At 38.9% G+C, this 27090-nt stretch overlaps 1 protein-coding gene across 3 annotated transcripts in view; it reads right to left on the bottom strand.

Annotated features, from left to right (window-relative positions):
* AKAP10 (A-kinase anchoring protein 10) overlaps nt 1-27090 on the bottom strand; it is a 223565-nt gene that overhangs the window by 122340 nt on the left and 74135 nt on the right. For all 3 annotated transcript variants that reach the window (XM_075546762.1, XM_075546764.1, XM_075546763.1), the window contains one exon: nt 7049-7147. In XM_075546762.1, coding sequence (XP_075402877.1) covers nt 7049-7147 — 99 coding nt within the window. The remainder of the gene's footprint in view (nt 1-7048; nt 7148-27090) is intronic.

Here is a 27090-nt window from a genome sequence, read left to right as displayed (position 1 = left end):
TCAGAATATCAGAAATTTAACATAACTTAGATTTAGTTTGTTAAAAATCCAAAATGTAACAGCCCCCACCCTTGCAATAAAAATTCCTTTGAAGTTTAATCAGCAAGATTGTCTTGACTCAGGAAAGAATTAAAAAGTGCACAAAAAGTAGCGAAATGTAGGATAATTGCCTAACGATCATTGCAAAACCTGACTTCTTTGAGTATTGATTGTATGCTGTGACATAGTAAAAATGTCAATTTTACTGCTAACCTTTTCCTGTAATCATTGTAGAAAACCTATTTCTAGTAATATTAACTTGTAGGGTCAAGACTGAATTCTGAAACAGCTCAGAGGGGAAATCTAGCTGTTTTACTTCTGCAAGGGTTTGTAGGAATAAGCTTAGAAATTCAAGAATCAAGCTGGCTTCTGTTTTTGGCTAATACAGACTTCCAAAACTCCTTGTAGCTGGCCACAAACTCATAGCCCTCAAGGTAATGCCAACTCATAGTGAGCCAACAAGTATAGAGTACAACTGCTTCTGTAGGTTTCAGAGATTGTAACTCTTCACAAGAGTAGAAAGCCTGATCTTCTGAACAGATCCTTTGAATTTGTGAAAAGATTGCTACAGATGGCTAGACAAAAAACAAGCAAAGGGAAAAGAGGTAAAGATGGCAGGAGCTTTAACACAAAGAATACATTTGAGCAGGTACCACTCCAGCACAAGAGAAAGTGAAGGGCAGATAAGACACAGTTCCTTATCAACAGAAGATATCTGAGACAGTGAAAAGGCTGGGCAGAGAGAGAGACCAGATGTCATAATATACCCACAATGACTAAATAGACTCTTGGGTTTGGTTTTTAGGAGCAAGGGCGCACCTTGGAGTCTGGGGTGCAGGGATGCACATACTTGGAAAGAGGAGGCACACTACAAAGAACTAACCAATAACAGAAGACCAGTTGGAAAGTCAGCCAAAGGTGGGAGGTCCGCCATTAGGAGAATAAGCAGGGTTCTATATTTCAGAGTTTTCAGATGATAATTGATTCAAACTTCTCTTCTTAAACAAATGAACCAATTTTGCATTTCAAGGATTTCATTTGGAATTGTCATCTATATTTAATACAAGATCTCAGCATCAAAATGTTTACAATGTGTGCTTTAAAAAGTCTTAAGTCAAGTTTTATCAGTAGATAAGGAATTAATGTTTGACTAAGAATTGTTAAGAGTTTGTGACTGACACATCATAAATGTTCCTCCCTTCCTCTATGCTACTTTTTGCTTTACCAGATTAAAATTGATTGCTTCTGTATTAGAGTTTATATTCTGAGAACTCTGGTTTGCAAAAGGCAATGACAGCCCCAAATCCACAGTTAACCAAGGATGTAAATAATCTTGCCCTCAGGCAGAATGAGTTGGATTGCCTCGACCCCTCTCTGGCCAGTCCAGGCAGGAGCAATCTTTCTCTTACTGGCTGGCCAAGGTGTGTTCTATATGCAGGTCACTGTACTGCGGACAATAAGGGGGTTGCATAGTCATGAGTCATGCCTTATCATCACCCCTCCTGCCACGACCACCCAATGCCTTGGTCAGAAGGCCCAGGACCAATGAATCTTGTAAGCCCGTCTAACAATCCATGAGTCTCAATCATGGTTCCATTCCTGCTTCTCAAGTCCCACCTTTAACTGTGATGTATTGATCTGCCACCCATCATGTTTTTGTGACAGTTTCCTTTGCCCCCTCATGTTCTTTTCAAAGCATGGTATCCAAAAGAATTCTTGGACACTATTTCAACCTCGAGTTGGTGTCTGCCTCAACCGGATGATGTGTCTGTATCTTTGTCTCTTTTAAGACTTAATACCTGTTCTCTTTAAATTATATTTGAAATGGGGTCGTCTTTATACCCTAAAACACTTAATCCTGCAGAGGAGGAGACTTTTGCAATTTCTCCCAAGATGCTTAGTAGTCTCCATTTCAAGAAATACAATTTTTCCCGCAATCATTTTTTTAAATTTCCCTGGTGTGCCAGTCTAGTGTTTCCACTATTACAGATGAATTGTCCTTTCCTCATTCCTCTTTGAGCAACCCTCTGAGCACTAGATACCATCCACTCAAGCTACCCTTGAGAACCTATTCCTCCTGCTTGATCCTCTCTTCTACAGCAATTATTTACCACCCCCATAAACTTTTAATTTTCTGCTGCCTCATTCTCATCAACAGAAACAACATGTTTGTAGTTACTTTGGCTCACATTCCCTTCCAGCTCATCGTTGAGGAACATGCCTCAGACAGAGTCTTGTATACTTGATGTCTCCATTCCTCCTACTCTCCTTAATTAAACTTTTGTCACAAATAGTCACTGTGATGAAGATAACCAATGTCTACTGAGCTGTCAAACTAATCTGACTGTTAGTCTTCTTCATCTTACTTTGACTAGTCCATTCTTCCCAGGAACATTTTTTTCACTTGATTGTTCATCAAATGACTTAGCTCTAAAACTGCTTATATGCTGATGGCTGCCAAACAAGATCTCCAACCTGGCTCTCTCTATGAACTGCCTACATGACATTCACCATTTGTATTTCTAATACTAAACTCATTAAGAAACCTACACTTATTTTATGTTTATATACTTAGACTAACCTTTGCCACTAATGTGTTGATCCTCCCTTCAACCTTTGTGGAATTCTTTATAATTTTATGTATTTTTCAAAGACATATAAATGGCGGTGATTATCAGAATGATTTAGCTTCCAGGACTATCTACACAACTCTGCCCTAAGGCCATTACGACAACTAGGAAGCTGCTGTGTCTCACAAATATTAATTGTCTTAGTTCATTGTTATAATGAACATTACATCTTATGATTATCTTATGACTTGAGTAATGAAAAAGTATGAGGACCCCCAAATCCACATTACAGTATAAAAGTATATTAATTTCTATGTATTCTGAGAAAAATCTGGATACCATTCAGAGAACCTACATTACTGTCAGTATCCCTGTTGATATTACCTTTCAATAAATGTCACTTTTGCTATAACGAGGAGTTATTGAATTGGCTCTGCTGAGTTACAGCACAAACTTTAATTAGAGGCAACAATGGCATCCCCTATAAAGCATCACTCAACCCTCACTGTGTAAGTGGTCACTCCACTCTTCCAGCTACTCAGATTTTCTTTTTATTTGCTTTCGTATCATTCACTTTCCAACGACCAGCAAATCCTGTGAACTCTATAGGAATCATTACCTAAAAGAGTACACGAATACCAAGAGTCGATGGAAACCCTGTACAACAAAATTAGGTAGAACCCAGGACGGATGAAACTGTAGGGACAGAAAGCACAATTGGAGAGAGAAGGGAATACTAAAGGGGAGACGATGTCAAGGAGTCCAGGAAGAAAAAAATATGTTTGGAAACTGTGTTAGAAATTGTACAATTCTGGCTGATGTGATTGAACAACGGAATGATATGATTTATGTATTAAATCCAATTGATAATAATTTTTAATGAAAACAAATAAAGTTAAAAATTAGGCAGTAATGACATGCAATAATAACTAATGTGGAGGTATCTTCAAATTATAACCTAAAGTAATGCTATATTAAAATATATACATATATTAAAATAAGAGGGCTATAAGAGCCCCCAATAAAATTAATTGTAAATACATGTAAGTATTATATATGTGTGTATATATATGTGGAAAAATAATTAGAGTAGGATTCAGAATGAGCATCAAAAGGAAAAGTGACTTGCCTAAAATCATATAGATAATCAATTTTCTAAAATGTATTAACAGATACTGGAATAGAAACTTTCTTTTTCTAACTGGAAGGAGTTTTGCTATCTCCAATAATAAGTAATAATTATAAAGTACTGTAGTAAGGAATGAAAAAGCTACACATCCAGATGTTGTGAATTCTAGATCTGACTTGCCAAGCCTTTCATAATATAGCCCACATTGAAAGATGTTTACATATAGGAGAAGCAGTTGTGTGAACAGAGAAAGCAATCTGAGAAATTGGACACAATAATTAGATTTTATGACAAATTGCACTTGTTGAGGGGTGGAATTTCACTTGGTTAGGAGTGGAATCCAACCAATTAATCAGGTAACAGCATCCATGGATTATGATCTTTGCTATAGAGAGAAATTGTGAACTTTTTCCTCTTTGCCCCTTTGCCTTGCTGGGACTCTGTGCCTACCTCTAGGGGTTGCAGCTTGATGACTTCATTTGGAGGTGCTAATGAGATAACGCATATTCTCATGTATAAGCCATGTTTTTCAGCACATTTTTAATGCAGTTTTTGTGGTAAAATGAATTGTCTCGGTTGATATTCAGGACAGCTTACACTAGAGTATATGCAGTAAATAACTAGCAGCAGGGAGGACACATGCTCACTCCCTGTGAGAGATTCCTATTGAGAAGACACATGGAGCTATGCTAGAGTCCTGGAGCTGAAGGAGCCCTACCAACACTGAGATACTTCCTCTGCCACTGGAACTACAAGATTTTCTACCCACCAGCCTGTGATCTTCCTGAATTTGGCATCATTGCATGTGTTGCATGAGTCTGAAGAGGAATTTATAGATTGGTATCGGACTTATGGACTTGATCTGGACTAGGCTGGGATGTTTTCTCAATATTCAATTGCTCTTGTATAAAACTGTTTCTTATACACATGAGTGTCTGTGAATTTGTTTCTCTCATCTACCCAGACTAACACAGTACCTTTTTTAAATGTTCAAAAGCAAAGATATCACTTTGAAGAGTAAGATATGCCTGATCCAAGCCCCAAGGTATTTTCAGTTGCCTCACATGTATACAAAAGCTAGAAAATGAGTAAGAAAGACCAAAGGAAAATGGATGCATTTGAATTGCAGTGTTGGTGAAGAATATGGACATGGAATGCCAAAAATATGAACTTTAGATTTAGTACAATAACAATGCTTCTAAGAAGAGAGGACAGTGAGACTGCATCTCCTATTTTGGATATGTTATCAAGAGTGATTATTCTTAGGTGGGCACTTGGCTCCATAAAGTGGAGGTTCAGTGAAAAAAGGTACGGTACCAAAAAAATTGACATAGTGCCATTAGCTATGGATTCAAACATATCAAGAATTGGCAAGGATGGTTCAGGACCAGTATGATGGTCAATTAGAAACTCCTAGTGGAGTTCAAGCTGTTAAATGTCTCGCAGCCTGATGACAACTCCATGGTTGTCATAAGCCTTTTTGTATAAAAAAGAGAGACTTAGGAGAGTCGAATCTTCGTTGGTCCTTTGCCTTCTGCTGGATCTGGATCTTGTATCTGGTTCCTTAGTCTCCTACTGCATCATCTGCTGGTCCAAGGAGCCAACAGCAGAGTACAGATAAGGAAGTACATCCTACTTCCTGTTCATCGGCTCCCATGTGTCAAGCATGACCTGAACTAGACTGGACTTAGCTATTTCTACAATTGTTTATGCCATTTCTTGATATAAATCTCCTTCTTGACACAACACATACAATCATCACTGGTTTTGTTTCTCCAGATAACTCAGTGTAATGCACATAGGGTTGCTGTGAGTTGGAACTGACTGAAAAGTACCTACTAACAATGGAAAAATACATTTATATGCCCCAGAATATACATATAGGAAGGAAACAATATGTGGAAATAGTTGTTCTTATTATTATGTATTAGGAGCCCTGTTGGTGTGGTGGTTACACATTCAGCTGTGAACCACCAGCCGCTCTTAGGGGAAAAGACTGGGCTTTCTACTCCTGAAAACAGTTAGACTTGGAAACCCACAGGGGGTTACTGTAAGTCAATAGTGACTCAAGAGCAGTAAGTTTGGTTTGGTATGGTGAATTATTTGGTTTTTCTATTCTGGTCTTTTTGTTTGTTTGTTTATTTAAAGGGAATGAATAAGGTATGGAGAAAGCTGGTCCTAACTTATAGTTTGGAAAATATTGTCAATATTGAACAGTACTTTGTATGTGAGTTCTGGAAACAGATCGATAGGTTTCAAATCCTAGACAAATTGCTTTGCTTCTATGTGCTTTATTTTTTCATGAATAGAATAACTCTATTTATCCCAATGGGCTTAGGATATTAAAAACATATCCATGGATGTATAAACCAGATGGGCCCTAGCTATCAGAAAGAATAGCACCTAGAGTCTTAAAATATTTCCTTAAAATAAGCAACCATTTAAGTGGAGGGTGACCTAAGCCCACATGGAAGAAGCACAGCAGCTTATGTGATTCAAGGATGCAAATTGTAAAATCCAAAATCAGAAAAGTAAATTTAATTGTAATTAGAGCTTAAACGGAGTACTGATTTACAGAATGCTAACCCAAAATCCATTTGCATAGTACCCAGATGGGTTAAGTCTCCAATGAATTCCCTCTGGTGAGGGATGTGAATGGCCTTGCCTTCAAACACAGTGTGTCAGAATTAATGCACGTAAGGTTTGGATAAATTTTACATCTTACCATTTGTTTTCCCTTTGACTCATTTTTAATTTGTTCTAATTTTATTATTTTCTGCTTAGTGAATGAAGTTTTTGTTTTATTTTAATATTATTGTGGTCGGGATTCTACTTTTGGATGATTTCCTTGATATGAAATCCAAGATAGGTATTTACAGAGGCAGTAACCAGATTCACAATGTCTTAGGGTTATGGCAGGGGAAGGTGAGGGAAAATGGAGAGCTAATAACAATGTGTACAAAAGTAAAAAGAATGTTCTAAAATTGACTGTTCAAGCCATTGAATTGTATTGTGAATGTATGTCAATTATGTCAATAAAATAGCTTAAAATGTTATTAATGGAAAGTGTTCAAATTGCCTTGGGCAAAATAAATGCTCATTAAATGTATATTATTATTTATGTTGTTTTTGTAATTCAATTCAAATGCTAAGAATATAGGTCAAACATACAAGAGAGAGTGTTTTAAAGTGAGCTGCAAACACATAAAACAAAACACTCTGGAAACAGATTAGAAAAAAAGATGACCATAAATTTTTCAATTACTAAAAATAGTCAATTATTCAGCCATAGCGTTAAGTACCTGCTTACCTATGATGTCATTTCTCATAGCTTCTGTAATTGGTATTGGTTTAGCAGCATCAGGAGATATATATCTGGTAAAAGTATTCACTGCGTCTTGTTCAATACCTGCAAAAAATTGAAAAGAACAATTTTAAAAAACAAAAAGCATAGCTTTTATAATAAAAATCGGAGTAGCTAAAAACAAACAAACTGAATTTCATCTAAATTGAAGAGTGTTGAATACCAAAAAAGTTTAGGAACAAAATGAAAATACAACCTACAGATTGAGAAACAAATTTAGGAGACCATAATTGTCATCTGGTTTTATTACCTAAAACAGAGGACTACTTAACAACAAAAGCAACCCAATCAAAAAAATGGGCAGAAGTATATACTTTGATGAATAAGTATTTTACTGAACATATGCAAATGACCAACAGGCACATGAAAAATGCTCAATAACACTGTCATTATAGAAAACAATCAATTCTCACACAGAGTTATCCTACTGAACTGAGCAGAATGGGCTCATACATTAGCCAGGGTTGTAAATATTTACTAAAGCAAACTACAACCTCATTCTCTCTGGGTGTGACTGGTGAGTTCAAACCCAAAACCTTTCTGCTAGTACTTCAGCATAGTGCCACTAAGGTTCTTTTGCTAGTCATTTTGTTAGATGACAAGGAGTCAGTTTAGACCAGGGGTCCTTAAACTTTTTAAACAGGGGGCTAATTCACTGTCCCTCAGACCCGTTGGAGGGCTGGACTATAGTTTAAAAATAACTATGAACAAATTCCTATGCACACTGCACATATCTTATTTTAAAGTAAAAAACCAAATGGGGCAAAAACACTCGGCGGGCCGTAGTTTGAGGATGCCTCGCTTAGACTCATAGAGACCCTACACACAACAGAAGGAAACATTGCGTGCCCTGTAACATTCCTTACAATTGTTATATTTTTGCCCAGTGTTGTAGCTACTGCATCAGTTCATCTCACTGAAGGTCTTCCTATTTGTCACTGATCCTCTACTTTATCAAGCATATCCTTTTCCAGGGACTGGTCCCTCCTGAAAACACATCAAAGTACATGAAACAAGAGTTGACAAACAAATGGCTTACTGATGGGAATGCACAGTGGTAATTCAGAACTACCTTACGACCAGAAATCCCAATTATCAGTATTTATATCTAAAAGAACTGAAAGCAGGAAAAAAAAACAAAAACCAGAAATCCTCATAGTAGCACTATTCATTATTCACAAGGGAAAAGGTAGAAACAACTTAAATGTCCATCGAAGATGAATGGATAAACAAAATATATATACAATGAATATATTATTCCATTAGTAAAATAAAGTCATGACATGCTACAACACAGATGAGCTTATGAAACATCAATACTGAGTGAAATAAGTCAGTCACAAATAACAGCTGTTGCCTATCCTACTCATATGAAATATCTACAATAACCAGATGTACAGTGTGGTAGTCACCTAATCTGGTGTCAATTTGAGGTTTAAAAGTGTAGGGGTGAAGTCTCTAGCCTGTCAATCTGGAGAGAGTCAATGAGACCTCTGTGTGGGCATGGCCTTCTCCTGAGAATTCTGGGAAATTCGGAATTCCTTCTTGGAGGCAGGAGACACTCTCTCAGTTTACTCCCCTTGGAGACTGTCTACTGACAAGACTCACACCATGGGAGACATAGCAGCTGACAAGACACATGGACCCACCCTGACACAGCCCTGGGTGCTGGAGAAGTCACGCAGAGACCCCTGTCAGCACTGAGATGTTTCCAATGCCACTGGATCCAAAGACTTTCTACCCATTGGTCTGTGATCTTCTACATTGGCGTCATTGTACCTGTTTCGTGAGTCTGAAGAGGACTTTATAGATGGGTATCGGACATATGGGCTAATAACAGACTTATGGACTTGATGTGGACTGGTATAGGATGTCTTCGCAATGTTCAATTGCTCTTCAATATAAACATCTCATATATATATATATGTTTATGAATTTGTTTTTCTAGTCTACCCAGACTAACACATACAGAGACCACACTTTATTAGTGGTTACCACCAGCCAACCCACAGAACAAGGTGGCAGCATGCGTCTATAAAATTGATGTTGTTAGGTATCATTAGGTACCTGCATCACCAGGGATCCTTCATTAGTCATTTTGTTGTCATGTCCTCAAGAGTTTGGTTGGACTCACATTCTATGTACTACAGAATGAAACGCTGCCTGGTCTTGTGCCATCCGCACAATTGTTATGTTTAAGTACACTATTGCAGCCACTGTGCCAAACCATTTAATTGAGGGTCTTTCTCTTTTATACTTTCTATATATTTACAAAACATAACGTTCTTTTCCTGGCACTAGTCTCTCCTAATAACAAGTCCGAAGTACATGAGAAGTTTCGCCATCCTGTGTTATAAAGAGCACTGTGGCTGTTACTTCCTCCGAGACAGGTTTGTTTGTTCTACCAGTTCATGGTATTTTCAGTATTCCCTGCCAACACCATAATTCAAATGCATCAATTTTTCTCCACTCTTCCTTATTCAGCTTTCCATATGAGCAGACTGAAATCTCTATTTGAAAACAAAAATATCAATGGTTTCGGTAAGTACTTTAGTACTCAAAAGTAATGCGCTGCTCTTTAAAACTCTGAAGCCATCTTTTGCAGATTTATTCGCTGTAATACATCGTTTGATTTCTTAACTGCTGTTTCCATGAGGTGTTGATTGCCAATTCTAGTAAAAATTAAAGCCTTGGAAAACTTAGAGGGCAATTCTGCTCAGCCCTAAAGGTTTATTATGAATCAAAGTGGACGCAATAGGCTGTTTTTTTCTTTTTTACTGGGGGGAAGGGGAAGATGGAGAGAGGAGAGTATATATTTCAGAATCATTCCATTTCTGTTAAGTGTGATGGAAGTAATGATTGAACAATATGAAAATAATTGATGTAATTGAAATTTAGATGTAAAAATATTGAATTGGAAAATGATATACCACTAAAAATTTTTAAAAATTGAAAAACAAAAGCAAAACTTGGAATGCAACTGAAACAATCCCTACTCACATGAACCCTTTAGGACAGAGTAGAACTGCCTCTGTGGGCTTCCCGAGAATGCAACGCTTTCCGGAAGGAGACAGCCTCATCTTTCTCCCCAGAGCACTTGGTGGCTTTGAACTGCTGGACTGTCAGCAGCCCCACGCGTAATCCACTCTATATATACATAAAATTATTACAAAACATACTCATAATTTTTCTTTTCAATTGTATGATGTTTGTATGTATGCATGTTTGCTCCTTCATGAGCAAACAAGCTCAACAGCATTTTCTTAAGTTTTGAAATATTTGGTTTCAACATATTTCAAAAAGTTGTATGATCATCTCCACAATTTTAGAACATTTTTCTTCATTCTTGTATTCATTATTAGTTCCCCATTTCCCTCCAGCCTCCCCTGCCATTGCCCTAAAAAACTATTAATCCAGTTACTGTCCAATTTTCCTGTTCTGGATTTCATAACAGTAATTATTTATGCATGTGCTTTTTTGTATATTTAAAATTTTTAATTTTATTGTTGCTGAGCATACAAGAAAACATGTACTTATTCAAGAATTTCTACATGCATAATTCAATGATTTTAAATATAGTATTCAAGTTGTGTAAGCATTATCACTTTCCTTTTCCGAGTTGTTCTCCTATTAAAATAAGGTCATTGTCTTCTAAATTTCCCATCTAATCTTTTGAGTTGTTAGTGTCAATTTGATTCCATACGGGTAAAGGAGTAAAATGCACAAGGCACACGTTATGTACAAGTTAGGCTAAATTTTTGTTTGGTTTTAGGAAGACTTTAGGGATATTTTTGGTTAGATGCTTAAGATTTAAAGATCCTATCAGGCAGGAAAATGAGATTAATGGAAACAGATAATCAAAATGGAAATATTCACACGTTGTTAAAAATATAACCAATGCCACTGAACAATCTGTGCAAAATCATTGAATAGGAATCTAAATTGTGTAAACCTTTACTGAAATCAATTTTTTTAATGTTTTTAATTACTAACTCAGGAGAACAATTTCAGGGGTTCATCCAACTTTCATGACTTCTAAGGATTTAAAATTCTGTTTTGCATTCCCTGACTTTTGATTAAGATTCAACTACAGAATCTTTACTTAAAATGTTTATCAATGGTACCTGAGCACCACTGAATGTCTTGTAGCAATGAAACCTGATTGAGGCAATTTTTCATTAAAATTAAAATAAAATGATAAGCAATAACTCTCCTCCCGCAGTTCAGCCCGAGGCTTAGAGGCAAGAATGGTGAGGCTTCCTCTTATAACCTTTGGACATTCTTGTAGCAATGAAACGGTTGTTCATTGGTAATTAGCCACACATTGCTCTTCCAATTACTGACTCTTCTTCCTCTGTTGCTCCAGAGCATCGGTTCTCAACCTGTAGGTCATGACCTCTTTGGGAGGGTTGGGCGACCCTTTCACAGGGGTAGTCTAAGACCATTGGAAAACACATTTCCAATGGTCTTAGGAACAGAGACACTGCTCCTCTATCTTTCTCCAGGCGTGTCTGACCACATGCAGATATGCCCACATACAAATACCCAGCCAGTGTGAAGACAGTTATCCATGCTACACCATGCTTCAAGACATAATTTCATTTATTTGTCATTAGAAATAAATATTTCACAATATATAATCATATAGTTTTGTGATTAATCACTATGCTTTAATTATGTTCAATTTGTAACAATGAAAAAAGTTCCTGCATATCAGATATTTACATTACAATTCATAACAGTAGCAAAATTACAGTTATGAAGTAACAACGAAAATAACTTTATTGTTGGGGCTCACTACAACATGAGGAAATGTATTAAAGGGCCGTGGCATTAGGGAGGTTGAGAATCACTGCTCCAGAGGAACAGAGACCAACTGTCTTAAGAACACTCCCACCCCCAAACAAATTCACTGCCATCAAGTCAATGTCAACTCATAGCGATCCTATGGGGCAGGGTAGAACTGCCTTTGTGTTTCTGGGGTTGTATACAGGAGTAGAAAGTCTGTGTCTCTTCCAAGAAAGTGGTGTTCCAAACTAGACCTTGTGGATAGCAGCCCAATGCATAACCATTATGCCACCAAGGCTCCTCCATAAGACCTCAGCACTACAGAGTAAACCAGGAAGTAGAACTCAAGCACCAAATACATTATTAGACTAATTAACTGGGATGTCCATGAAATCATCACCCTGAGTGTCAAACCAGGAAAATAAATCCATGTCATGTTTGGTTGAAATTAAACAGTCTCAACAGTACTTTCTGTCACTGTTGTAAATATATGAGGGAGCTTCTAAAAGTCCTGATAAACAAAAGATAAAAATTTCCATGAAAAAATTTGAAACCTCACTGTATCTATCACACTTTTTCCAGTTTAACTCTTTACAAGTGTACAACTTATTGTCGGCAATTACATCCATCGGCTATGCAATCCTAAACCTGATTGAGGCAATTTTTCATTAAAATAAAAATAAAATGATAAGCAGTAACTCTCCTCCTGCAGTTCAGCCAGGGGCTTAGAGGCAAGAATGGTGACACTTCCTCTTACAACCTTTGGACATTCTGTGAGGAGAGACCAGTCCCTGGAGGATGTTAATGCTTTGTAGAGTAGATGGACAGCAAAAGAGTGGAAGACTCTTTTGACACAGTGGCTGCAACAACTGACTCAAGAATATAAACAGCTGCGAGCAAGGCACAGGACTGGGCAGTATTTCGTTCAGCTGCGCAGAGGGCTGCTATGGGCCACAACAGTCAATGATGACACCTAACGACAGCCTTTGAGAACCACAACAATTGTTTGTCTATGTTTAAAGTTTTTTTTTACATAAGGTCACACTAAATTTGTCCCCTTGTGACTGAAAGATTTCTCTCCACAAGACTTCCAGCTCTATCCATCTTGTAACATATATCATCAGTTCTCCTACTGGCTGAGTAATAGTCATATATATATACATATATATATATACATATACATATACATATATAAACCCCATTTTATTTATCCATTCATCTATGGATGGGCATTTAAATGTTCCCACGTTTCAGTTATTGTGAATAGTGCCACATCAAACACTGATGTGAAATTTTCTGTTTGAATCTGTTTTCTAGTCTTTGGGGTATATATGTAGGAACTGAATTATTAGGTTATATGGTAGTATTAGTTTTAGGTTTTTAAAGAACTGCCACTGTTTTCCACAATGACTGTGGACCATTTTGTATTCCCTCTAGCAATTTTCACACATCTTCACCAACATTTGCTGCATATAATCTTTCAAATTATTTAAAATTACTTAGAATTTCAAAAAATAGACTTCATATACAGGTAGACTTACAATGGCCTCCACTATGACAACTCCATTTTAGTCAGTTTTGGCAAGTCAAATAAATTTTTCTCATCAATTGCCATGTGTTATCAGTAATTTTATACACCCAATAAGGTCTTTTGAGGATTGGAAACATTTCTTATAAATTGAGAGGAATGTTCTACAAACTTTATGAAGCACCCTTGTACATAAAAATGATAGAAATCATAAAAATTTATTCTGATGATGAAGAAGAGTTAAATGACGATTTTGTCAGCTGGGATAATAACTACTTGTAGAAGGTATTGGATCATGAAGTTTGTCCTTGGGAATAAAGATGGCATTTCTAGTCAGAAAAACTAGTGAAAGTTATAGGTATAGTCTTTCCCCCACTTCGTATATTTTATAGTAATATCTCATTTACTTCCTGAATCTGCCTACAGCTTTAACAAAAGTTATAGTTAAAGTTTCTAGTAACTGAAGCTCAACCTAATATAGAAAAAAAAAATCTTTGGGTATCTTTTCACTGTAAAATTTATTGACTTCTCTCTTTCTCTTCATTATTTTTGTATTCTTTAGCATTTATTAGGTCCATTAGGTCCTAATGTGTCCATTCTCCTTTGAGGAAATAGTATGACGGTCACATCTGACCTCCTTTCACACCGATGTTAATTGCCTTGCGGCAGAGGTCATACATGCTTCCCACCTTCAAATGCCTTAATAATATACAGACACCAGCTATCCCTTGCATAACACTACTTCTCTGCTGGGTTCGATAATTCATTGCAACGGCCACACAGAAGTCACAGAAAATACTCACAATTATGGGTTTATTGTGTTACAAAATGTAAAGTACACAGTTCTTTAATTTGTTACACTTCTTTGCCATGCCATTATAAGCAAATCTCTCTCTGATTCTTTGGCTTCTGTCTTGATCCTGGAACTTAGAAGCCTGCTGCCTCTGATACCTATTGTCATTGCTGCTTCAAACATAAGTCTCACATGTTTTCCACTGGTGGCTCTTTCTGAATGGTCATAAGATTCTTTCTCCCTGCTTCTGAGATGAACTATTCTTTTTTTTTTTAACCATTCTTATATACCAAGTGGAATGGCAATACTGACCAATCTCTTTTAATTAGTGTTTCATTAGACCTATTTGCATAGTCCCACCTGATCATTTGGTGTGGATTCCAAAGGCATAAATAGAAATAATTTAACGACATTCTTCCTTGTGTTGTGTGGGCTGGTCCACAACAACATCATGCTCTAAATTCACTGTTCTTGTCATATGATTTGTTACATATCTCTTCTATCATATAATCTTGATCAAATGTATAGAAGACATTCATATAATTCAGCAATTTTTCTATATCTATGCATACATTTTTCCACAACTTCCTCCCAGGAAAGATGCAATGTTCTAAATACACAGATGGCCATAAATGGGGTTTGTCTTAACTTGAATATATTGCATATCAGGGACTTGCACACGAATTCATTCAGTCAATTTCAGCAACCAAGAAGGTTAAGATATCTGTAGAAGGTTCAAACAATGAAAATTGTTGCTTTAAGGTCATCTATGCAATCTTGAATGATACTGAGGACCTTTAAACAACTTTTGATTTGGGTCACATCTAAATACAGTATTAAAGCTGACTGCCATCCAGTCAACTCTGACTTACAGTGAACCTACGTAAGTTTTCTGAGGTAAACCTTAGGGAGCAAACAGCCATGTTTCCCCTGAGTATGAATGGTAGGTTTAAATTGTTGATAAACCCTAACTCATAGCACCACCAACCTTCCTTATGTATGGTGTTATAAGTAATAAATATGAATTCCATTAATATTATTTCATCATTTATCAACTAACTCATTAACTGACATCTCACATTTATGAAAATAGTAAAAAATCTATTACCTATTTTGGATATTAACAATACACATCTGGCAATAACAGTCTCTGATGTGTGCAAGCCAAGTGGCTGCGATGGTTAATATTAGATGTGTCATTTTAACTGGATCACAATTTAACTGGATCCGTGGGTTTGAGTTATATAATGACATAATTTGGCAGTCATATGATTACGTAAGAGACCAGTTAGCATAGGTGTTGACTTCTGTAAACACAGAAATGCGGTACGCGGAAATGCAATCACCCAGTCACGGATGGCAGTTCATAGTTACCAAAACCTGGTCTGATGATTTGGGAACCCATTAGCAGGTTATAGGCAAAGAGTAATGTAAGCCTGAAGGCTGCCAATCTCTGGTGTCGGTTCCTGAAAAATGCTTTCACTCACTCCCCCAATGTGGTACCACCCCCTCCTTTGCTTCCTGTATGACCAGACCAAATCTAGAGGTTGAAGCACCAAATGGGTGAAAGAAAATGGAGGATGCCCATGAATTCCTGTGTGATGCACAAATACCAAATGGATCTGGAAGGAAAGTGGAAACAAAAGTATCGTCTCACCGGTAACCATCATAACAGTACTTTTTGGATCAACATCCCTCACCCATGGGACACTCGTTGGCAGAAAGGTGTCCCAGGAAAAATCTACTGGTATCCGGGTTCCTCTTACCCTTGTAAAGTATGTTGTGCTTACATATGCACTGGCCTGGCCGACCAAGCCCAGCTAATTCAAAAAGCCCAAGAAGAACTTCAAGAACAGGTTACACGGCAGAGGTCCAAGGGAAAACCTTTTCCTTGGCTCACCGTTATCCAAGAAGGGGCAGCCATTCTTAACAATTCCAACCTGGTTAATCTTTCCTCTTGTTCTCTTTGTGCTGCCCTCCATAGGTCTCCTCTGGCAGCAGTACCTTTACCTCAACTGCTTGACTACACAGAAAAAACAGACGCATTTCCACCAGTAAATGGAGTTCCCCTGTTCCACAATCCACTGCTAAAAAAATGGCCGTTTTGCTATTCTGACCCAGAACAAGGTTGCAACAACACCACATGTAACCTCACTTTTCCCCTCAAAGCTGCCCCAGGCAGATTCTTTGGGTGCAATGGCACCCTGACTAAAAATCTTTCCACTCCTTTCGCATCCCATCTATATATGCCGGTCACCTGGTTCCCCAGCTAACTATGTACACAGTCCCTGAGGCAAACTCTGCAAAATCCCTCCCATGGCACCACCAGAAACACACAGCAGTGTTCCTCTCTGTCATGGTTGGTTTAGCGGTAGCCTCTTCTTTGGTTGTCTCAGGAAAGGGAGCAGGAGCCCTATCCTACTCTCTAAACTCTTCACAAAGCTGGTCTTCCAAACTGCAAAAAAGCAATTGAAGACACTGAATTATCTTTAAATCTCTTACAGCACCAAATAACATCCCTAGCCCAATTAGCTTTACAAAACAGAAGAACCCTAGACCTCATAACAGCCAATAAAGGGGAACCTGAATAAGGAGTGTTGCTAATATGTTAATGAATCTGGGTTGGTCGAAACCAGTAGCAACAAACTTCGTGAGTTGGGAAAAAAGCTCTCTGGTCAGGCCCCCGGTGTCTTACAAGGAGGCTGGTGGTCTAATCCATTCATCAGTTGGTTGCTCCCTTAAAAACCCCTACTATAACCATCTGCGTTCTGCTACTTCTGGTGCCATTTGCTGAACTTTCTGCACAACCGAGTGCAAGAAACTTTTCATATTGCCGTTAATCAAATGTTATGGCACCCTTATAGTCCTCTACCACAGGACCCAGACATTCCCAACCCGTTAGCAACCAACCCCACCCTCCCCCCGCTGTCCCAGTACCCATAGGAAGTAGCCAGAAGTGTCATCGTCACTATCACCAAAGAGTTGGGGATGTCTGGCCAGATCGATATCCGGCCGGCTCCTGGCAGCAAGTGACCTTGAATCTCCCACACACACCTGCAGAGCTGACCAGAACTGGCTGATGTAGAGCAGCTTTGCAAGTACTTTTTCTTTCTTTTACTCACAGCCCATTTTGCTCAGTGCCCTCTTTGTTCTCAGCCCGGTGCACCGCTCTGCACCCAGCACGAATACACTCTGAACGAGTAAGATACCTTACATTCCAGAAACCCAGACAAACCTGTATCTCACAATCTCTGACTATTTTGCCTTATATGGACTCAAGACAGCCCAGTCACATGTTCCCCGGCAATATAAACATCACTCCTGTAACCTGGAGTGCAACTCACTCAGCCTGGACATTGTGGACTCTGGAACTTTGCCCAGGCTGGGGTTTTCTCCCCTAATAAAGCCTGTTTGCTCAAACTCGACTGATTTGGTCTCTGGCGCCTCTTGACTACCTTACACCCCTGTGATCTTGCCTTGGAGGGTAATTCTGCCCTGCATCTGTGGAACCTGGAGGCAGGGTTGGAACTGCTCCAGATGCACGGTAAGGCGATTAAGCTTCAGTTACCGAATTATTTACTATTCTTTTTATTCTCTCTCCTATCTTTCGTAAAACAGTCAGACTCAAAGGGCCCAGTGTTGTTCTGTTTTTTTCTCTTTTCTCTTTGTCCTCTTTAATCCCTCTCTTTCTTCTCAAACAACACTGCTGGCTTAAGGGCCACTACCTTACAGACCAAGAACAACTCAACCCAAACAGCAAAAACTGTCCTCAGTGGGAGCACTGCACACAACACAGGCAGCTGTGACAGCCCTCTTCTACACTCCACCCTGCTGAGGAAACTTCAGTCTGGCCTCTACGGTGATCTTGCCAACTAGGGCAATTCTGCCCAGCAACAGTGGGACCCTGAACTAATAGGGCACACCAACCTGCAACCTAAGACAAGGTTTAAACCCCTCCAGCGCCACATTCTGGCCATCAAGGATCACCTATATCTATACTCATTTTTTCTTTTCTCTTTCTCATCAGTCAGTCTTAGCAACAAGTTTTTTTCATCTTTCTCTTTTTTATTCATTTCTCTTTTTTCTCATATTTTATTTTTCTCTCCACTCCCTTTCTTTCCTTCGACTTGATACTGCTGACTTCCAGACCCCTACCCTTTGCCTAGGTAAACTCCAACCACACAATGGAGAGAGCTCCAGCCCGCCTCCTGTGACAGTGCTGCACACCGCACGAGGCAATGCTATACACAGAATACCATGGTGCTCAGCTATTTCATTATCTAATTTTCCCTCTTTTTCCCTCTCTTTTCATCTTTTGCTTGTGGTTCCTTTTTCCTCCTCTTCTATTTCATCTCTCCTTCCTGCTACAGTCGCGATAGATGCAATTTTTTTCTTTTTCTTGACCCTTGTTTATACTTGTTCTGTCATTGCATTTTATAGTGTTTGTTTTTTACTTTTGCTCTTGTCTTTCTTTTCTCCTTTATCTCTTTTTCTTCTCTTCTCACTCTTTCCTTTCATAATACCCTGCAGCCTCCCCAGGACACTCGGCTCCACCTAGGTCAACTCCGACAGCCCAGTAGGAGTAGCTCCCATCGCACTTCTTGGCATTACACGCAGCTGGGGTAATCACACCTGGCCTCAACTACAAACCAAGCAGTAGGGGGATATCTGCTGGGGAACTCCTGACCACCATCTGTGGTGTTCCACGGTACTGTGGGATCATCCGTCCAACCTCCATGGCAATCTCTCTGACCAGGGTAATTCTGCCTGCCATCTATGGTGCTCTACAACAAAGAAGGCACACCCACATGCTCTCCACATCACTCTAGTAGTAGAGGGAAAGACCACATGCCAACTGAGGTGGTACAAGCCTTGAGAGCCACACCAACCACCCAACTATCCAACTCACACTCCAAATAACAGAATACTGGTTGGCTAGGGAAAGAGTAAAACCAAAGGAAGATACAGCGGTAGCCTGACGCCCGTATAGCTACCTCCCAATAGCTTGTACAACTACTCATGAGTCCCCCAAGAGAGAGGCCAGTGCTCTTCGAGTCTGGAAGACGGTGTTGGGATAAAACAACATGTAAACAGCAACCAATCCAAACAGCCTTAACAAAAAATCAGGAAAAACAGAACACAATGTTGGAAGAAGTCATGAACCTAAAGACATGCAGAAGCAGACATTGACCTGCCACAGACACAAATCTTCAGAATGCTGCTTGCAATCATATAGGATATGAGGGAAGCAATAAAGAAAAAGGAGGAAAAGATAGAGAAGTTAAAGGCAATGCACCAAAGGGCAATACACAATCTAAGGAATGAAATAAGAAAATCAAGTAGCAAATTAACACACTTTGCAAGCAGACTTGAGGAGGCACAGAATTGCACCAGTGATGCAGAGGACAACCAGGCAGACTACAATAAACAGGAAAGGCAGTCAAATAAGATAATCAGAGAAGCTGAAGAAAATCTGATCACCATGTCTTATGCTATGAAGATGAACAATATTAGAATAACTGGACTACCAGAACAAGACACAACAAAGAAGTCAGCAGCAAAAATTGGGAGGAAATTATTAGAGGAAAATTTCACAGCTTAATAATGAAAATCAGACAACCATTCATGAAGCCAAAAGAACACCAGCCAAACTGAATCACAAGAAGTCACCAAGACATTTAATAGTTCAATTAACCAACTATGAGGAAAAGGAGAAAATCATAAGAGCAACTAGGTAAAAACAAATGGTCACTTGAGTAAAACAAGGACGAACAATTGGAGGATAAATAACTATTGTAAACAGAGTGGGTATTGGCCCAGATCAGAGATGAAATCAGTAAGTTTCTAAAAGCCAACGAGAATGAGATTATGACATACCAAAACCTTTGGGACACAGCACAGGCATTTATCAGAGGAAGGCTGATATGCACTCATGAAAAAGGAAGAGAGAGTTATGGTTGAAATGCTGGCACAAAACTTATACCAATTATAGCAGAGCCAACTGAACAATCCTACCAAGAGCAAAAGTAAAGAAATAATAAAAATCAGAGCTGAGATACATGAGAGCGAAAACAAGAAAACTATGGAAACAATGTACCTAAAAGTTGGTTATTTGAAAGGATTAACAGAAATGATGCACCTCTGGCAAACCTAACCAAAAAAAGGAAGATAAAAATTTCAATAGCAAGTGTGAAGGATTAAACAGGGGTCATTACAACAGACCCTATGAAGGCCTTACTCTAATGAGTTCAACAACTTGGAAGGCATGGTCAAATATTTGTAAAAACTATCCCTCCCTTCACTATCTCAGATGGTCATCAAGGACCTCAAAAGACACAGCAATAAAATAAATATACAAGGTTATCAAAGGGTTATCACAAAAAAAAAAAATCTCCCGGGTCAGATCATGGTATAGTTTACAATTTCAAGTTGTTGGAAACAACTAAATTTCCATCAACAGTCCAACGGATCAAAAAATTGTTCTACATACCTAGGTACCACATATCCCTAAAAAGCTGCAATGAACGCATGAAATAACTTGCTGCTTTGGAAGAATTGGAGGAAATCATGTTAAGTGAAGTAAATTAAGCACAAAGGGCAAATACAACATGAGTCGATGGAGGAAAGATTTTAAAAAGCAGTGGGGAGGGGGGAGGATTAGGGGGAAGCTACAATATACATACATCCCGGTCCAGCAACTATGACAGGGGTCACACCCAATCCAGTGATATATATGGCAGCCAACTAAATAAGAGGGGGAATGAGGGTGGGGGGGGAGAGACATGGGTTCAGGGGGAGCAGGGCACTAACCCACCAAAAGAGAGGGTGTTGTTCAAATCTCTAAGAGAGGGAGAGACCAAGCTTCAACTTGATGCACCAAGACGTGAATAAAACATACCAGCCATGTACCAGAGAACCAATAGAGAGGTCTGTGGGTCCGGCCCCAATCCCAACTATGTGGACACCCAACTTACCTCAGAAGAATGTACTTCAAAAGATTGAAATGGGGCCACCGCTTGCGGAAAGGGGAACATCATTATAGAGCACATGGCAGAAAGAAAAGGGATTGCAAGGGAAGAGAGGACATCCTGGCCCACCAAGTCCCAAGGACGATGTTCTAGCTTGGATCAGACAATGCACGGAGAGGAATGTAGGGCCAGCACCACAACATGACACAGCCCCTCTCACTGAACCATGGTTCTGGAGGCAGCACTGGAAACACAGTGCGGAAATAGTGCACGCTTGGCCCCATAATGCTGGGGCGGGGCACTGAGGGCATGTAGCAGAGCAGCAGGGTATGCAGTGATGAAACTCCCAGGGAATAACTAAAGTAGACTTTGGAGACAGTGTGGCACCCCATCATAACCAACTGGAAAACACCCATAAAGACCAACAAACAAACTTTGAACTATCTATAGGCTTTTCCATTTAGGGGAGTGGCTTTCTTTTTGTTATTGCTATTTTGTTTCAGTTTTGTTGTTATTATTGTTTTGTTGGTTTTGACTTCTTTTGCTGTTTTATTTGGCTTTTCCTGGTATTTCACTTACTAATATATCTGCCTGTATACCTATAAAAGATAGACAGGATAGATAATTCAGAGATGAAAAGAACAGGACCAATGCTTCCAGGGCAATATGGCAGAAGAGAAGGTAGAAAAAAGGAAGGGGGACGGAATGAAACCAGGCCCAAGGGAAAAACAAGTGAACTAAAATCAATGGAAGAAGTCATAGGATACCTAGTAGGGCTTAATCAAGAGTAATGTAGCAGCGAGGAATTACTAAACCTGAATGAAGGTTGAACATGATGGTGGGACAAGAGAAAAGTAAAAAATAGAAGAAACAACCAGGATGCATCTACCTATGTAAATATACTTATATATAACAAGAGGGGAATAGAACTATGTACTTATATCTATATGTTAAGAATTAAGGTTACAGATGAACATTGGGCCTCAACACAAGTACTCCCCTAACACAAGAACACTTTGTTCTAACAATCCAGCATTCTGTAATGCTCACCTTCTCGACAGGATCGCTGAGGATAAAATGGGTGCATATGTAAAAGTGGGGAACAAAGCTATCAGAAGATGGTGTCCGGCTATCAAAATATATAGTGTCTAGGGTCTTAAAGGCTTGAAGATAAACAAGTGGCCATCTAGCTGAGAAGTTACAAAGCCCACATGGAAGAAGCATACCACTGTGTGATCATGAGGTGTCAATGGGATCAAGTATCAGGTATCTGAGACTCAGAACAAAACCATACACAAGGTTAATGGTGGGGAAGGCATGGAGTGGAGACCCATTGCCTATCTGTAGACAATGACATCCCCTCAGAGGGGTCACAGGGAAGAATACAGTCAGGGTATAGTATAGCACCAATTAAACACACAATTTTCCTGTAGTTCTTTGGTGCTGCCTTCACCTCACTATCATAACCTCAGGTATCAGGCAGAACTGAACCTTACAAACTGGATTAGAACAGAGCATGCACACTACTAGAGTTAAGAGCCCAAAACAGAGGGAATCCAGGATATATAAACCCCTCAAGGGCAACAAGGAGAGTAGAGATACCAGAAGGATTCGGGGAGGGTGGGGGAAATAGGGGGAATGGATCACAAGGATCAACCTAGAACCCCCTCCCAGGCAGCATATATGCAAATGTGCTTGACACACTGGATTAATATATGGGTTGTGATAAGAGATTTAAGAGCCCCAAATAAATATATTTTTAAAAAAGAAAGGGAAAAGGACATTCACTTCCCAAAATTAGGTCATTGAATATAATTAAACATAATTAAAGCATAGTGATTAATCACAAAATATGTAATTACATATTGTGAAATATTTATGTCCTCTGGTGGTCTTAGGTGACCCAAGAAAGGGTCATTAAACTATGCTTTAATTATGTTCAATTTGTAACAACAAAAATACATCCTGCATATCACATATTTACATTATAATTCATAACAGCAGCAAAACTGCAGTTATGAAGTAGCAACAAAAATAATTTTATGGATGGTGGTGACCAAAACATGAGGAACTGTATTAAAGGGTCTTGGCATTAGGAAGGTTGAGAACAACTGCTCTAATTCTTTGTTGCTCCCTTCCTGGCACTATCCTGACCTCAAAACTACCTTATAAATCAGATTAGACCAGAATATGTACACTGCTACAGATAAGAGCCCACAACACAGGGAATCCAGGATAGATAAACCCATCAGCGCTAACAATGACTAGAGTTATCAGGAGGATTAGGGAAGGATTGGGGAGAAAGGGGAATCGATTACAGGGATCAACATATAACGCCCCTCTCAGGGGGACGAATAAGCAAAAAGTGGGTGAGGGGTGATGTAAGATATGAAAATAATATATGATTTATCAAGGGTTTGTGATGGAAAGTGGGTGGAGGAGGGAGGGGGAAGAAATGGGGAGCTGATATCAGGGGCTCAAGTGGGAATGCTTTGAAAATTATCATGGCAGCTTGTGTGCAAATGTGTTTGACACACTGGATGAATGTATGGATTGCGATACGAAATGTAAGAGCCCCAACAGAAGCATTCAATAAAACAAATTTTTCTCTCACAGGGTTCTAGTCAACTCAGTGTGGGCTGCCTCACTTAGCCTCACCAGGGTTCCCATTGGCTGCCTTGCCTTTAGATCATGGGCCCCATCACACATTCTCAACAACCCTCGGCCCCTTGTGCTAAGTCATGAACTTCAGACCAGTCAACTCACCCTTGTTTTCTCCTTTAGTCCCTGTGAACTAGGGTGTCAGTGGCCAGACTCAACCCATCTCTTTATGTGCGCATTTCTCACACTTCCACTCAACAAGTGGAGCTAGGTGGTAATGTAGCAAGCATTTCAACCTGCCCACAGGGTCCCTTTCACCCTGTGGTCCTAGAGAGGAGTTTCTTCAGGGTTCCAGATTTTTTTCCCCAGCTTCAAGCAAAAGCCACTCCTTCAAAATTTAAAAACACAAAAAAGGTTTCCTTTTTTTCACTTCAATCTGTCAAAGGGTCCCTTTTTTCTTCTTTGATCTGTCAACAGCACCCAAGACAAGTCTACAATGGCCTGAGCACTCAAAAGGGTGGGGCTTTGCTTTTCAGAAGCTTCTTTGCAGGCGTGTTCTAAACCCATTTTAAAAATTCATATTAATGGCTGATGCAGTTAGCTTACACACTAGTTATACTTCCCAATGATTTCTATCAATCATTATATCAATAACAATACAGAAAAAAACAGTATAGAGCTAGTATAGCAAGATCCTAAACTCAATTCTTAAAACATTCATGTTCAATCCTTATCTATCTAATCTTAATCTTCATCTGAACTATTCCACTGATATGAAATATTGCTTTAGGCATCTGATTGCATTGCCTCACACCATGGCTGGACCTTCTGTCATGCATTTTCACTAAGTAGCATGGTCTCTGAGAAATTCAAGTATCAATTTCGCCCCTTGAGCCCAAAATATACATTAATCATATTCGTTTTAGCCATTTCAAACAGGAATAACCAAAGGCCACAGCCGAAAATGATAAGCAAAGAAAAAAATCAAAACTTTAACTTTCCATATTCTTTCCAGAAAACCCAGTAAACTGCATGGACATATTTGACCTGTGGTTAGACCGAAGAAATACTACCATAAGGCAGAGGTCAAATAAGGATCCACTCTCCATCTTCATGATTTGTTTCTCTAGTACCCCCTCTAGCTACCATAATGTTCGGATAGACCAGAGAAACAAATTGTTAGACACTTATATGTGTATAAGAGCTTTATATAAAGAGTAATTGTATATTAAGAAACCATCCCAGCTCAGTCCAGATAAAGTTCATATGTCTGACACCAGTCTGTAAATTCTTCTTCAGACTCACATAGCACATGCAATGATGCAGAACACAGGACGATCACAGGCGAGTGGGTGAAAAGGCTTGAGGATCTAATGGTAGTGGAAGGAGCTTAGCATGGGCATGGGTCTCCACTCGCTCCTCCAGCTCCAGGGCTCTAGCTCTATCAGCGCAGCTCCATGTGGCTTATCAATAAGAATGTGAGGCAGGGTGTGTCCGTCTAGCCAACATTGAGCTATTTATCTCCATTGTGCCACAAAATGAAGTCATCAAGCTGTGACTTGATTGACAGGGTAGCCTCCATCCCTTCACAAGTTGACACCAAATTATATAGCTACCACAATTATCATAACAAAGACAAACATCCCCAGATAAGATTTTAAAAAAACAGGCATAAAGAGCTTAAGCTCTAAAACACATTTTGGAGGAATGAAATTCAACCCATAACCAATAATATTCAATCGGCATAGACAAAACTTTGAACAGAATTAAATATTGGTTCATGGTTTTGAAGGATACAGAGAACTTGCAGCAAATTATTAAAATGAGAAAATGTCCTCAACTACAGACCTCGAGACATTCAAAAGATAATATGGGGGAGTGGTGGGCAAATGAGACTGTCTAGTAAACTCTGATTCACACATACCCTTAGGGCAGAGAAGAACTTTCCATGGAGTTTTTGGGTTTATGAATCTTTACGCAAGCTTATCGGTTCATCGGTTATCAGCTAGTACAGAAGATCTAAATAATGAAACAACACATATAAAACTCTGAAAGAAAAAATTGCCAACTAAGAATCTCCTAGGAAATGAAATTATCCTTCAAATATTAGAGTGAAATAGCTTTCTTATGCATGAATAAATTAAAGGAATTCATAGAAAACAGGATGGCTACAGAATAAATAGTAAAGACAAGTCTTTTGGACAGAGAATTAACAATAGCAAACATAAACTTGCATTGACTTACTTATGGCAGTAGTCAAAATAAAACTTGAAGAACTAAAATCAAGGAATCAGAGATATCAATGTGCAATGAAGATAAATACAAAAAAATAGGTGGAAACAGTGTTTGTAGATACAAAACACTTAGGGATAAAGAAAAAAAGCAGTTCATAAAATACAAACGACTCTCAAATCTGGGAAGAATACAATAAATTACGAAGTAACCAAGAAAATGTTAAAACCTTATCAAAAACTTAAAAAGGAAGTAACGGACCTCTAGAAAAAGTTAATTAAAATAAAAAGAAAAAAAGAACAAGACATTCACATAAGTTTATAAAGAACAAAGAAACCTGTAACACAACGCAATCACACATACCCCAAACATCAATAATGACATTGAATGGTAATGTCTGAAATGCACAAGTAAAGAGACAGAGGGTAGTAGACTGGATAAGAAAAGAGAACTCGCCCATATGTTCTGCTGTTTATTAGGAATAACCTTAGATGCAAACACAAAAACAGACCAAATATCAAACAATAGAATAAAACATATATCAAGTTACTGGCAATTTTTAAAAGTAGTGATTATTAAGGTATGATTATTATTAAGTATGATTATTAAGGTAGCAGAAGGACATTGAACCTCCACTCAAGTACTCCCTCGATGCAAGAATACTTTCTTCTACTAAATTGGCATTCTATGATGCTCACCTTTCTGACACAACTGCTGAAGGCAAAGCAGGTGTATAAGCAAATGTGAAGAAAGCTGATGATGTCAGTCTATCAAAAGATAAAGCGTCTGGGGTCTTAAAAGCTTGAAGGTAAACAAGCGGCCATCTAGCTCAGAAGCAACAAAGCCCACATAGAAGACACACACCAGCCTGTGGGATCACAAGGTGTCGAAGGGATCAGGTATAAGGCATCATGATAACAAAATAAAATCTTACTATAGTGAATTAGGGGGGGACTGCAGAGTGGAGAACCAAAGCCCATTTTTAGGCCACTGGAGATCCCCTGGCAGAGGGGTCTCCAGGAGGAGATGAGCCATCAGGGTGCAATGTAGCAAAGATGAAAAATACAACTTGAGTCTA

This window comes from Tenrec ecaudatus, chromosome 4, assembly GCF_050624435.1.
Source record: "Tenrec ecaudatus isolate mTenEca1 chromosome 4, mTenEca1.hap1, whole genome shotgun sequence".
Lineage (NCBI taxonomy): Eukaryota > Metazoa > Chordata > Mammalia > Afrosoricida > Tenrecidae > Tenrec > Tenrec ecaudatus.
Note: the sequence above shows the minus strand (reverse complement) of the source record. Positions and strands in the feature narration are given on the sequence as shown.